This window comes from Mandrillus leucophaeus, unplaced genomic scaffold (genome assembly GCF_000951045.1).
Source record: "Mandrillus leucophaeus isolate KB7577 unplaced genomic scaffold, Mleu.le_1.0 Scaffold561, whole genome shotgun sequence".
NCBI lineage: Eukaryota > Metazoa > Chordata > Mammalia > Primates > Cercopithecidae > Mandrillus > Mandrillus leucophaeus.
In genome coordinates this window covers 1,452,082-1,466,649 of record NW_012106042.1, presented here as the reverse complement: position 1 = coordinate 1,466,649, position 14,568 = coordinate 1,452,082, and the positions used below count along the sequence as shown (strand labels likewise).

Below are 14,568 nucleotides of genomic sequence, written 5' to 3'. Positions count from 1 at the left end.
TGGAGTAATATCCATGTTCAACCTTAAAAATCTTTTTCTGTCCCAGACCTGGAGAAATTGCCTTTACCCAGGCCTGAAAGTCAGGGCCAAGGAGTCTACCATTTATGTTTACACTGGGATTTCCCACAGGCAGGTAGAGATACGACTCACCAGAGGTGAGAAATCATTTTCCTAACTTCAGAGACCAGGTTTTGGGGATATCACAATGCTCTACTAATGTGGAGAGAACTTCTAGCCTCTAAGATAAGCTCACAGGCTTTGCTGCATCTTTATTGTCCATTAAAGTAATTTTGATTAAACCTTTTCCTTTGTTACAGACTAGTAGATCAATAGATAAGCTTCTTTTTGCAAATAGCTATGTGCAGAAGCAAACAAGTGTGGAATTCAATATAATTATGCAGCCACATGAGTATTACTTTAGAAAACATCTCTTTAGAAATGTTTTTATCTTCAAGTAAGCAATTTCTTACATTTCTTTCTTTTTAGCAATGTCGTACAAATTAGAAATGGTTAGTCTTATTAAGTAAATTTGTCAGACTGAAAAGAAAACTGAAATCGTGTGTTTTGACGGGTTTTCCTCCAATAAAGATGGAAATAAATGAGCATAACAAATAAAAAAACACAATCGCCTGAAGATTTTTGTTGTCTCTTATTTGGGATTTGTATAGAATTGGACATCCTTAACCAGCCTCCTGAGTTATTCACTATTTCAATGTCCTGGCTACACCCAATTCTAGCTTCTCTCCTAATGTTACCTGCTAATACAGTTGCCTCCTTCAGCTAGATTCTAAGAACTCCAAGAAGTAGGTAGATCTGTATCTAATCCATGTATTTTGATGCATGACAAATGAGTAAGAGTCAAGTAAGCTTGGGGAAAAGTCCAATAAAAGGAAAAGTGATCATTAAAGTTACTAGTGGCAAAGGCTGTCATGTACATAGTCAAAAAGATTTGCTTTTGGAAATGTTTCATTAAGCCCTTACTATTTGAAAAATGAGACAAAACTTAAAAAAAGTAAGTTTCCTCCAAATCCATGTGTGCCAACCACCTAGCCCCTTGTAACTAAAACCCAGGAACATTGTGAATATAACATTATTTTACATGTTCAAAGACATAGAAGAGCTTTAATAAATGGTATGCTATTATCTCTTCTAATAGTGGTACAAGTGATCTCGGAAGAACCAAATAAACTCACTTTCCCAGCAGTTTATCACTGTAGTCAAAACAGAGGATTATAGATTCTCCTTTAATCTGTGTGCTTTGACTATAAGATGTGAATCAGAAGACTTTCAACATGGTCCTTAACAAGAACACTTAATCTGGGCAGGGTGCAGTGACTCACACCTGTAATCCCAGCACTTTGGGAGGCAAAGACAGGAGGATCACTTGAGGTCAGGAGTTGAAGACCAGCCTGGCCAACACAGTGAAATCCCGCCTCTACTAAAAAACACAAAAATTAGCTAGGCGTGGTGGCAGGCGTTAGTTATCCCAGCTACTCGGGAAGCTGAGGCAGGAGAATCCCTTGAACCCGGGAGGCGGAGGTTGCAGTGAGCTGAGATTGTGTCACTGCACTCCACCCTGGGTGACAGAGCAAGACTCCGTCTCAAAAAAAGAACAAAACAACAACAACAACAAAACACAGCCTGTTTACAATACATGTCACAGAGTATATTACCAAGAGATAATTTTTCCTTCTTCTTCCTCTTTTTGTTGTTATTTGATAGCCCAAGCTGTGTATGTGTGTGTGTGTGTGTGTGTGTGTGTGTGTGTTTTCTCACAATTTTATCTCCCTTCTGGCTGGCAATGGAAACTTTCGTGTTCATCAAAGACATTATAGAATGTTTACAAAAAACTGGTTCTTTAACCTTGAGTTTTATTTCCAATGAGTCAAAATTATTATTCCACTTCGAATCTTAATCAGAAATAGGCCAGATAGCACTGTGTCACAAAAACAAAGATTATTTACATCAGAAAAGTAAAAGATTCATATTCTGCTCTCTAAAAGTTGCCACTGAATGCAAGAGGCTCATTCTAAGGAGCATTTTTTATAGCTTGTGTACATCTGGATAGACTAATATTACCAACCACTTTTGTGCCTATTGTGAGGATTTTTTTCCACTCCACTTCTTTAAATGTTGAAATAAAAGTGGTTACCACCCTTATAAGTTTTTAAAGATTACAGTGACATCTTGTGGCATATAATTTTCCCTTTTAAAATTCCTGACCAGGTAAACGTTGAACGTGTCAGTTCTTGCCAAATAATTTTGGCTTTATTAATATAATATACATTAACCAAAAAAAAAAAAAAAACTCTGACTACTGATTAAAGTAGAAGCCAAATGAACAAAATCCATTCTACTGTATTTGGTTCAAATAAATATTTCCAAATAATTTAAATTAGAAAATAGATTTTTTAAATCTACCATTTATTCTAAATTTTCATATATCAGCCTCATTATAACATAGGAAATGACCTGGAAATTTGTTACAATTTAATCCATGTAAAGACAATGAAATTAAAAATTAAAAGTTTTCTGTTAAGAAAGTGTTATGTCATAACTTCTAAGAATTGTTATAATTCAGTTAATTAAAATAATCTTGAGGAAATATTTTTACTGAAAGAAAAATATTTTCTATAACAAAATCAAACTTCTGCCATTTAAGTCTGATAATCATTAGCCTCTTCAAGGACTACCTCTAATTAGCAATTGTAGTGTATAAAGTGAGACTCCATTAAGCTATAATAAAATACATAATTTTTTTAAAGACACAGTAGACTAGAAGTAATACTTCCATCCTCCCACTCTGCAAACACACATTTTGGTCATTAATATTTACTTCCAAATCATGATTTAGGGATGACCAATTTGAGTCTTGTTCAGGTAACACAGAGTCATTCTGCTCAAAATCATTACCATTTGCAGGGATCTTTTCTCCTTCCTTCTTCCCTTCACTAACTGTCCCACCCACTCCCTCTCCTTTTGATTTTGAACTTTAAAATGACCCTTCTCATGGCCAACAAAAGCAATCCTTTTTTGAAATTATAGGTGATAATGTTTCTTCTTGCTATGTTCTTTGATCAATATGATTCCTCGTAAGGCTTACTGTGAATAATATACTATTTCATCTGATATGAGACATCAATTGTTAGATACTCCTTTGTTTTATGTGCTACCAAGAAAGAAAGAAGAAAATCACTGTCAGCTAAATGGTGACAAATTGACTAGAATGATTATTTTAACTCATTCAAAATGCATTACATGTCTTTTAGACTTACTTACATAAATTTATTTTATATAATGCTTATGCATATTTTAAAATAAAAATATAAACAAAATATAGCATTTCTGAAACACAGAGTCCAGCTCCAAGTCACTCTCCATGCAGTGACTGCTCTCTGGTTTTGCCCACTCCATTGCCCTCTGTGCTAGTAAGGACATTGGTGATTCAGCTGTGCCCAAAGAGAGCCCCAATTTTTGTCTCAGGGACTTACTTTCAAGCTATTGACACACATTCTGAACATTTTGAAACTGGCACTTTATCTTACAGAAAAATCAATGGAAGGTCTTTTTGCAATGACTAAGATTTACAATTCTTCCTCAAATGGTCATTAGGATTCTTCCTCAAGTGGTTTGTAGACTGACATGCAAGAGATTACAGTTAGAAATGGTCATGCAACAAGATTACAACACGCACAGGTGAGGGCAGCTGACCACATGACTGCTACCTGACCACCACTGATCGTAAACACAATTTGCCTTTCCATTTTCATAAATGTTAAAGTGTGAACAATGATTTGCCTGAAAAGAGCTGAAATCTGGTAGCATTAATGATAATAGGTAGCCTTTCCTGAGTGACTGCTCTACTTATATTCTTCATATGCATTATATAATTTAAACCTTAGTATAATTCTATGAAGTAGATGCTATTATTTGAATATGTAGGTGGAAATAAACAACTTGCTTCAAGGACAGACATCTGGCAAGTGGCAAATCTGGGGTTTAAACTCAATTTTATCTCATTCCCAAACCAATATTTTTTTCCATAGGCATCTGGTTAAAAATAGTTAAGCAAAAATACCAGGAGAGAGAGTCACTCAATCATATATAAAAGGATAATCTCTCCATCAGCAATTTTCCTTGAATAACAGGGCAAAGAGCAATTGCGTGAACAAATGTCAGCTTTATATATGCGTGAATTATGAAAAAACTTCCAGAAAAGAGAGATGAAACATTGTCTTCTATTCGAGGAGGGGAAAAAACTGCTGCATCAGCTAGAAGCCGTGATTACTGCTGAAGAAACATTTTCTGGAACATGCCATATGTCACAAATAACCACTTTACTTTTCCTCAAGGAAACAAAAATTGTGCAATTTTCAAAGAGAAGAGAATGCATCTATATTTAATATATATAATTAAGAGTGAATTTGGGCCAGGCACAGTGGCTCATGCCTGTAATCCCAGCACTTTAGGAGGCCGAGGCGGGCAGATCGCTGGAGCCCAGGAGTTGGTTGGAGATCACCATGGGCAATATGGCAAAACCCCATGTCTACAAAAAAAAAAAAAAAAAAAAAAAGAAACGAAAAAATTAGCAGGGCATGGTGGCGCACACCTGTGGTCCCAGCTACCAGCTACTAGGAAAGCCGAGATGGAAGGATCGCTTGAGCCCAGGAAGTAATTTGGCCCTTGGAAGAGCCAAAATCACACCACTGCACTCCGGCTTGGTTGACAGATTGAGACCCTGCCTACGAAAATAAAAAATAAAATAAAATAAAGTGAATTTGGACCGAGAGCAGTATGTTTTTGGTTTGGGTCAGTTTTGTCTATTAATTAAATGTACTTTGCACAAATCTTTGTCTCCCCAAAATCAGAAATCAACATGACTATGATCCAATTTTAAGTTCTTAGCTTACTAAAGTTAAATTATCTTCTATAATTTGAACCAAAGCAGTTAATAAAAAAATTAAACTAATTCTTCTGTGGAAATCTCTCTCTTTTTCTTTATAAGACAGATTTTTATAAGCTATTTTTATGTGCATATGGAGGCTTCTGTGTTCCCTCAAGAATAGCATTGCTGGCAGACATAAAACAAAGTGGCTGGGCTAAACATCATGTTCTCTATGTTTGCACAAATTTAAAAAAATTTCAAAATTTGTGTACAGTTTGAAATAGGCATAGATAATCTAAAACTTACATTTCTTGTAAAAAACGTTTTTATACAACAATGTTAGAAATGGCTATATAGTTGAAAAGCAAACAAATAATTAGTCCAAACTGGGGATTTTGAGAACTTAGTTTTAGAAATCCTTGCATCTTATTTTCCTATTTTATAGTGCAAATACTGTACTAAATGAAAGGGCAGAAGACTAATATTTTCCTTAATTCTTCCTAGGGAGAAATTTTATGATGGAATCTACAACAACATAGAATGTATCTAGCGCAATCAAAACCATCTTAACATTAAGGTAAAAGTAGAAAGTTGAATTAACAAATAATCGGTCATAAAATCTGAGCATTACATGACATGTTCTTTCCATAAAAAAATGCAAAGCGTTTTGCCTTAATTGCTTTTACTTATTTCCAATTCTAACATAGTGTTATGAGCTTCTGGCCCACAAATATAAAGAAACATATTTAAATGTGCAGGGAAATACATTCCATAAAAAGAAGAGACAATTAAGAAGAAATAGACCCAAAAAAAGGAAATAAAATGCTTGCATACATACATAACAAGCATAAAACTCAACAAGCAAACAATTTTCACCATTTTGAACAAACAGCATCGAACATCTCAGTAATCATGCGTGCACATTTATACGACAGTAGGTGCAATAACAGATGCTCGTAATTATGACATGGAATTACTGGAAAGGTTTTTAAGTTCAGAATATTAAAAATACTTGATAATGAATATAAGAAATTTTGGGAAGCTTTTCATAAAAAATGCCCAAAGTGAAGCATTTTAAACTTAAAGGGAGACTGACATCTGAAATATTTACTTTTTGGAATCAGATAAATTCCTGATGATACTAAATAAAAACCAAGAAATATTGACATTATACTTTCTTTAACTATGTTAAGAAAAAATGGGTGAGACATATTACTCAGGTTTATACCAGTAACTTAGAGTTTTTCTACTCAGAGTATGATACATAGAGATACAGAATCCCAATATTGACCCCGGACCTATTTAATCAAAATTTAAATTTTACCAAGATTTCCACCTTATTCTTGTACACACTAAAACTTGAGAATCACTGGTTTAGAAAACTTTAAAAAATCCATTGCAAATAAATCAACACATCCCAAAAGTTGAGTATAGAGTGTCAGACAATCCCTTAACTGCTATGTGTGTAACTGACTTTAAACAGGAGACCAAAGACTTTGAGTATGGAACTCTGATGACTTTATTTTTTTAGGATCAACTCAAAGAAAACCTTACCCAGATATACCATAAAGAAACTGTTGAAAATCAAACAGAAAATCTTCAGAGAATAAAGATACAAATGACATATTACATACACGGCACACTAATGCAAATGACTGTGGAATTCTCACCAAAATTCATGCAGGCTAGGAGACAATGAAACAACTTTTTAAAAGTGCTGAAGTTAAAGAACTATCAACTCAGAATTCTATATTCACTGAAAATATCTTTCAGGAATAAAAGTGAAAGAAATACATTCTAAGATTTTAAAAAAGACTAAAATATATTCTTACTTATATTCTCTTATTCTCATTCCAAGAGAAATGCTAAAGAAAGTTCTCTAGGGAGAAGGGAAATGATAACAGAAGAAAAACTCCAAACTTCACAAACAAAGGAAGAGGAACCAAAATGGTCAATATTTATGTAAATATAATAGACTATGTTTCTTCTTTGAAGTTCATTAAAATATGTGTGACAATTAAAAGCAAAAATATAATTACCGTCTGATGGAATTTCTCCATTACATATACATATAATGCACAGAACAACAAGATAAAGGGACAGGGTAAGGGAATTACATGGTTATAAGGTTTCTACATTCTGCATGAAGTAGTTAAATAGTAATACTAAGTGGAATAAATATTTAAGTTATAATCCCTAGAGCAATCACTAAAAATTATCCAAAGAAAAATAGTGAAAAGCCAATAGGTAAATTGAAATGGTATAGTAGGAAAAAATTCAAGTATTCTCAAAGAAGACAAAAAAGTGGAAGCAGAGGAATAAAAACAAAGTAGAAATGGAAACCAGTAATAAAATGGTAGGTCTAAATTCAACCATATCAGTAATTACACTATATGTAAATGATCCAAATATACCAAGTAAAGATAGTCTAATTTGATAAAAAGGACAAGACTAAACTAAATGCTGTCTACAAGAAACACATTTTAAATATTATTTTAAATGATCACATGATGCAAAAACTGATATAAGTGAAAGGAGAAATAGAAAATCATGCAATTACAATTGGAGACTTAACACTCATGTCTCAGTAATTGGTAGGACAGGTAGCCAGAAAATACAAAAATATAGATGACCTGAACAATATAATCAACCTCCTTGACCTAATTGAACACTCGGATTACCTAATTTTAAGGTTTATTTGTACACTACAGCAATCGAGACAGTGTGATATTGGAGAAAGGATAGACACATAGATTAATAGAACAGAATGGAGAGACCAGAAATACATCTACACAATATGGTAAAAATTAACTTTTTTCTATTAAAAATGGTTTTTACTGTAAAAGAGTATTTTTCCTATCCTATAAAAACCAGTTTTTTTTACAGTAAAAAACTAATTCTTTTTATGAAGTAGCAAAGACAAATTGAGAAAGAACAGTCTCTTCAATGAAAAGCTGAACATCTGTATGTCAAAAAACAAGCTATATTCCATACCTTACACAAAAATTAACTCAAAATGAATCATATACTTAATTAAAAGCCATCAAACTATTAAGAGAAAAAACAAGACACATTCCTCATGACTTTACGTTAGGTACAGTTCTTTGATACAATACCGACAGCACAATATTAAAAAAATTATTTCACTTTTGAAGTTAAAAATGTTTTAGTATCTTTCAGTGTCTGTAAAAGACACTGTTAAGAGAATGAAAAGACAAGCTATCTACTGAAAGAATATATTTGCAAGTCACATATTTGACAAAGAACTCATATCTAGAATATAAAAGAACTCCCAAATCTCAAAGACAAGAAAACAAATAACCTAATAAAAAATGGGCCAAAGATTTTAACAGATACATTACCAAAGAAGATATACATATGAAAAATAAGCACATGAAAATATTCCCAACCTTAAGGAATTCAAATCAAATCATTAGGAATATACAAATTTAAAGCATAATTAGATACCACTACACATATAATAGAATGGCTAAAACATGCACACACACACACAACCTGATACTAGCAAGTACTACTAAGGATTTTTGGAATTATTTCATTTGGCTCATATATTGCTACTTGGAATGCAAAATGGTACACAGTCATTTTGGACAACATTTAGGCAGCTTCCTGTGAAGTTAAACATACAGTTGTTATATAATGCAGCAATCTCAATCTTGGGTTTTTATCATACAGAAATGAAAACAAAAATGTTTCACACAAATTCATACAAAAATCTGTATATAAATGTTTATAAAGCATCATTATTTATAATCACCAGCAATTAGAAATAACCCAAATATCTTTAATGGGTGAGTGGATAAACAAATTGAACTACTGATACACATAACTTGGATGAATTGCAAAACCATTATTGCTCAACAAAACAATGTCCTGAAAGTTTACATACTGTATCATTCTGTTTATATGATATTCTGAAAAAGACAAAATCATAAAAAGGGAGAACAGGTCAGTGGGGGCTACAGGTGGCAGGTAGGGAGAGGCTGTGACTAAAAAAAGACAGAACAAAAGAGTTTATGCTGGGAGGGAAGTGTTCGGTATTTTGTTTGTGGTGAAGGTTATATCAATCTACACGTTTTAAAACGCGTAGAACAGTGCAGTAAGAATAGTGAATTTTGGTGTACGTAAATTTTTAAAATCATAGTAATTTAAGGTACTTTAGAGGCGTAAAATTTCGATTAGGAACTTAGTGTCATTATGCATCCTTACTTAAAAATAGAAAAACTGCAGAACTACCAATATGAAAGAACTCCCAATGTTACAAAGGCTGGTGCAAGAGTCTAATCATTTTCCTTAAAGTACAAGTTTACAAGTTTGCCTGTTTCAGAGTTTCTTTCCTGGGTCATATTATGTACACATAATACAAAATGTAATCTTTGTTAAATAGTACTGAGCTGGGAAAAATGAACATTTTAGATACTTTAATTGGCTTAGGGTCTACTGGGACTTCTTTTGAAGGTTATTTCCTTTTATGGTCTTAATACAGATAGAAGCACCTGGTATGAATCTTTTTTTTTTTTTTTGTGGTTGTTGCTGAGACAGGGTCATGCTCTGTCTCCCAGACCAGGGTGCTGCAGCATGATCACAGCTCACTGTAGCCTCAACCTCCCAGGCTCAAGTGATCCTCTCAGCTTAGCCCCTCAAGTAGCTGGGAGTACAGGTATTCGCCACCACACCCAGCATGGTATTTTTTGTAGAGACAGGGTTTCATCACGTTCCCCAGGCAAGTCTCAAACTCCTGAGCTCAAGGAGTCCACCCGTGTTGGCCTCCCAAAGTGTTGGGATATCAGGCATGAGCTACCCAGCCAGCCTGGTAGGAATCTTGTTAGCAAGTCTGGCTTAATGGAAAAGCCATTTAAAAAATACATTTTTACTGGCAAAGGAATCATTGCATTCATTCACTCACATATAAACTGGACATTTGGTAGGTAAAAGGTTGATAAATACAGTATGTGTGTCAAATAGAGTAATATAATTTAATAAACTATTAGTCTCTTTTCAGTTATCTAATTGCATATCATTTTTGGCTAGTCATTTAATTTATCTAGACCTCAGTTTACACATTTTTAAAATGGCAATAATATTTTTTGCTCTATCTTAAAGATTGTGGAATTTGAATGGAAAATTCAACAGGAAAGCACTTTACAGAGCAGAGAGTCTCAATGTGAATGAGTTTCATGTTGTAATCAAATTTCTTCTTCTTTTTCTCTAAAGGGGCTTCCTCAAGTTTTGGAGGGGGCGTGGGGTATGACATCAAGCATCCTTCGGGGAGGGTAGATGCTTCCCAGTAAATAATGATGGATGTGGAAGGACTTCTCTCATCTATTGTCAGGCTGAGGATAAAAATCTTCAGTGCAGAGAGTAAGCCATCCAAATAAACATTAAAAAAAAAAAACAAGAAAAAATGCAGACACAAGCGTGTCCATGCACACACACACACGCACACAGAGCGTGTGTGTGAGAGAGAGAGAACCTAAAATGGAATGGAACGGTGTGGTTTTCTGATTCAGTTTTCAGGCAGAAAAATATACAAACTAAGTTTTTCTAAATAATATATGATCTGGAAGTGGGCCAGAAGTTGCTGGTATGTGTGTTCCACCATTTGATAATGGTGAAAACTTGTGGGATGTTGGTTTTAGATTTACCCACATGACTGCACTCCTTTATACATTCCTTTTCCCTGTCCCAATACATCATCCCTAATGATTCCAGCATTTTTTTGGAGAACAATAACTGAATTAAAACAATGTATTTTGGGTCCCTGCTCATATGGGTCTGGGATTTCTTTTTAATGATGCACTTTAGTCAAGCTGGAGATTTGTTTTTAGTTTAGTCCAATATATATCTTAAAATGTGTTAAAATATTAACAGGCAGTCTAGCTTTCCTGAAAGGAAACAGCTACATGCAAGCCGTGTTAGAGTATTTTTTATTGAGCCTATACCTTGGGGTAGTCTTATAATGAAGCTGTTTAACTAAAGAAACTTGTCCTCTGTCTAAGGCATGCTTCTCTAAATGAATCCTCTCTGTAACAGATAGTGTTGTAGTGAGCCTCTGAGAATATGGTAAGGTTATTGCTTTTTTAGCAGCCATTTTTTTTGTATTACAAATATTCATCTTATCTTCTCAACATTGCAACAAAGACCTATACCTAACAAAGATGCATTTCAAGTTACCTTTGGCCAATAACTAAAATGCCCCAAGCCATTTTGGTTAACAAAAAAAGGATTTTTTTTTAGATAAGAAAAATGTCCATCATTATAAATCAAGAAGCTGATAATATACCAAAGGTAGTGAATTATACTATGTATAATATACACACACTTAATAAGAATAAAATATGTTTTCACCATATTTTCTTTATTCTAATTACTTTTATAAAACCCCAACTTTTTCTGGTGTTCAAATAAACATTTCTATTTAAGACTGATTTTAACAATTATTTGGTTACTATGATGATGTCAAAATTTATAGGATTATATTGTCTATAACTATTCAGTCTAGCCTACTGAATACACACAAAGTAAAATCAAGATTTAAAATAAAAGCAAAATCTACATAATTATGTTGATTTTCTCTAAGAAAAAGGTTCAAAAGCAAAAAGTTTTGGCAAACTGTATACTGTGTGTGTATTACTTTATTCGTTTAAAGGAAATCGAACTTGACTATGCTACTTTTTCAAAACAAACAAAAATACTGAAGATATTATAAACCAAGTCAAACAAAATGAAAAACTTGGTTTATCAAGTACTCTATTCCTAAGCATTCCACAAGCATACTAACAACACAGGAGAATCTTTTCTTATTTAAAGGATATCTCAATGGTATTGAAATATTTTAAGGTAAACCTTCTGAATAGTAGAATTCAATCTTATATCAGCTAATAAAAGTTGCATTTTAGGCTTTATAAAATCCACATGATTGACTGGGTGCAGTGGTCACGCCTGTAATCCCAGCACTTTGGGAGGCTGAGGCAGGTGGATCACTTGAGGTCAGGGGTTTGAGACCAGCCTGGCCAACATAGTGAAATGCTGTCTCAATACAAAAATCAGCTGGGCATGGTGGCAGGCGCCTGTAATTCCAGCCACTCAGGAGGCTGAGGCAGGAGAATGGCTTGAACCCGGGAGGTGGTGGTTGCAGTGAGCCAATATCGCGCCATTGCACTCCAGCCTGGGTGACAAGAGTGAAACTCCGTCTCAAAAAAAAAAAAATCCACGTGATTGCCTAATGACATTTACTCTTCTTTATAGGTAAATCATTTCATTGACCGATGACCATATAAATATAGAAATAATGTTTAACAAGTAGTGATATGGTAATGAAGAATATCACAAACTCATAATACCAATACTGAAACAACATCAGTTAATCCAACCTGTATACATTATACATGAAAACAAGAGCACTTTTCTATAATAACCTATGAATAAACTGTAAGTCTTCTGAAAATATAAGCTGTAAAAGATTGTGCTAGGTACTATGTTCTTTGGCATCCATAAATTCTTTTATGAATAATGCCTATAAATGTCTTCATATTTTTAAAGAATACATTTCAAGTGTTCTAATACGCAGAAGAATTTTTCATTTGTCCATAGCATGTAATAGAAAAAAAAACTTTAGAGTAAAACTATTTTTCCCCATTTTGGACAAGTATATTGCATTTTTTCATGCATACTGTCACCCTACTCCCTCAAATCCCTCCAAACTCTGTAAAAATTATACAGACATTCTATTCCATTTATAAAAATATCAAACATGCAAATATTAAGTAGAGTTTTTCTAACAAAGTAAGAAACAGCAAAGTCTATTGACAAACATGAAAGGCTTTACTTGGAAGTTTGTTAGAAACACACTCCAGGCTATTCAGACCACACCCTAAACCTACTGAACGACAAACTGAATTTTTAATAAGATCCCCAGGTGGTTCCATTACACAATAAAGTTTGAGAAGCATTGATTTAATATACTCATCGATTGATGTAAGTTTCTATAAATTAACCATATCTAAAAAACTGGTTATAAGTGAGTATTCCATATGTACCCTTTACTTTAGCAGCATTCAAGATTTAGCATGTAATAGAATCACCAAGAATGCTTGGGGAAAAAAGTGGATTTTCAAGTTTTTGAATTGAGTAGGTCTAAGATCAGGCCTGGTTTTCCCAAACTCCCATGTATTGAATTAAAGTTAATGATAAGATAATAAGAATTCTTGTAAACAGCTCCAAATCAGCACAATACCTAATACACAAGAAAGTAACACGCAAACTGTTTCTGTTATTCTGAAATGTGTCAAACTTTTTCTGAAACTGTTCATCATAGAATTAAAAATTTGGCATTAAACAGAAATAGTTCCATTCATGAGATCTTATGAAATATTTTTTTCCAAGAAATATTAAAAGATAAAGTAATTTACTGGAGACCTTGAAGTTGACACTGTCCCCTTTGGAATCAAGTATTTATTATATTAGAAAATAAAGACCAATGCATTCTGCAGAGAGCTACTTACAACTCTCTCCAGATCTCAAACACAAATGCGCCCAGTAGCCATTCAGGTAATTAACGGGAGAAACAAGGAACATGCTACCCCAGTTACAGACATTCAGAATGTAAAAGCCCCATGCAGAGCAAACAAGAACACTTCTGTGGGCAGCGTTCAGTCCTGTGAGTTGCCATTTTCCAGTATACGTGCTAGCACAGCTTTTCTAATTAACTCTCCTGTGAGCCAAAGTGCGTATTTTTATTGTTAGTTTGCTCATGTGGTTTATTTTGGGGCTTTTGGGAAATTGTAGTTTGAATTTTACTTACAGCAACAAAACATAGTGATATACCAGACTTGTAAACTCCTTTAGGCATGTGAAGCCAAATGAATTTTCAATGATTTGGGAAAATAAGCTATAGGTATCTGAGATTTGCATAGCTCTTTTATTTTTTTCTAACAGGTCTTGTCATGAAGCAATATGGACGATGTCCAGTTTGCATTCTTTTGCCTACATTATACACTTATTTCCAAGAGATGACCGTGAGAATTTTTGTGGAGTACCTGTCTTCAACTCACTTGTTATTGCTTGTTATGCATAAGTATGTAATGCTATTTTACTTTACTGTTTTGATCCTGCGTAATTATAAGAGATTTAAGATGTACAGAAACATTGTTTCCAAAGTTCACCTAGAGATATCTTTATACTACAACTTCCAAAATAAAAAAAATAGATCTAGTCACATGTTCAATAGGTACTTTTATTTTAAACAACAGCACACAAACACAATGACACAACAGGACCATCACCTTAATACTGATAACATTCCTTGACGAGTTACTTATAATTTACATATATTGTTTTCATCTGGAGCTATTTTAAATATTATCTTAATATATACTGTAAAACACAAATCCTAAATATATACTAGTTGCAAACATAATGTGCTTAGTTACTGTTTTCCTTGTTATTCAAATAAAGTAGCTTAAAGTTCTTCAAAATCATGTCCACTTGTGTTCATTGTTTCAGGATGCATGACTCGTCCCATGAATAGAATTGTACCTGTATTGGTTTGGAAGTAAACAAAAGAGGGGGTGAACAAAATAATAAAATATTTACCTTCCTTCTTGCTTACAATTAATGACAATATGTTATTTTCTTTTTCCTTCCTTCCTCCCTCCCTCCCT

At 33.6% G+C, this 14,568-nt stretch overlaps 1 protein-coding gene across 1 annotated transcript in view; it reads right to left on the bottom strand.

The window, feature by feature from the left end:
• Window positions 1–14,120: 14,120 nt before the first annotated feature.
• Window positions 14,121–14,568, bottom strand: part of SERPINI1 (serpin peptidase inhibitor, clade I (neuroserpin), member 1) — a 112,086-nt gene continuing 111,638 nt past the window's right edge. The window contains 1 exon segment of the mRNA XM_011998232.1: window positions 14,121–14,475. Within this exon segment, the coding sequence (XP_011853622.1) occupies window positions 14,367–14,475 (109 nt within the window). The 3' untranslated portion in view covers window positions 14,121–14,366.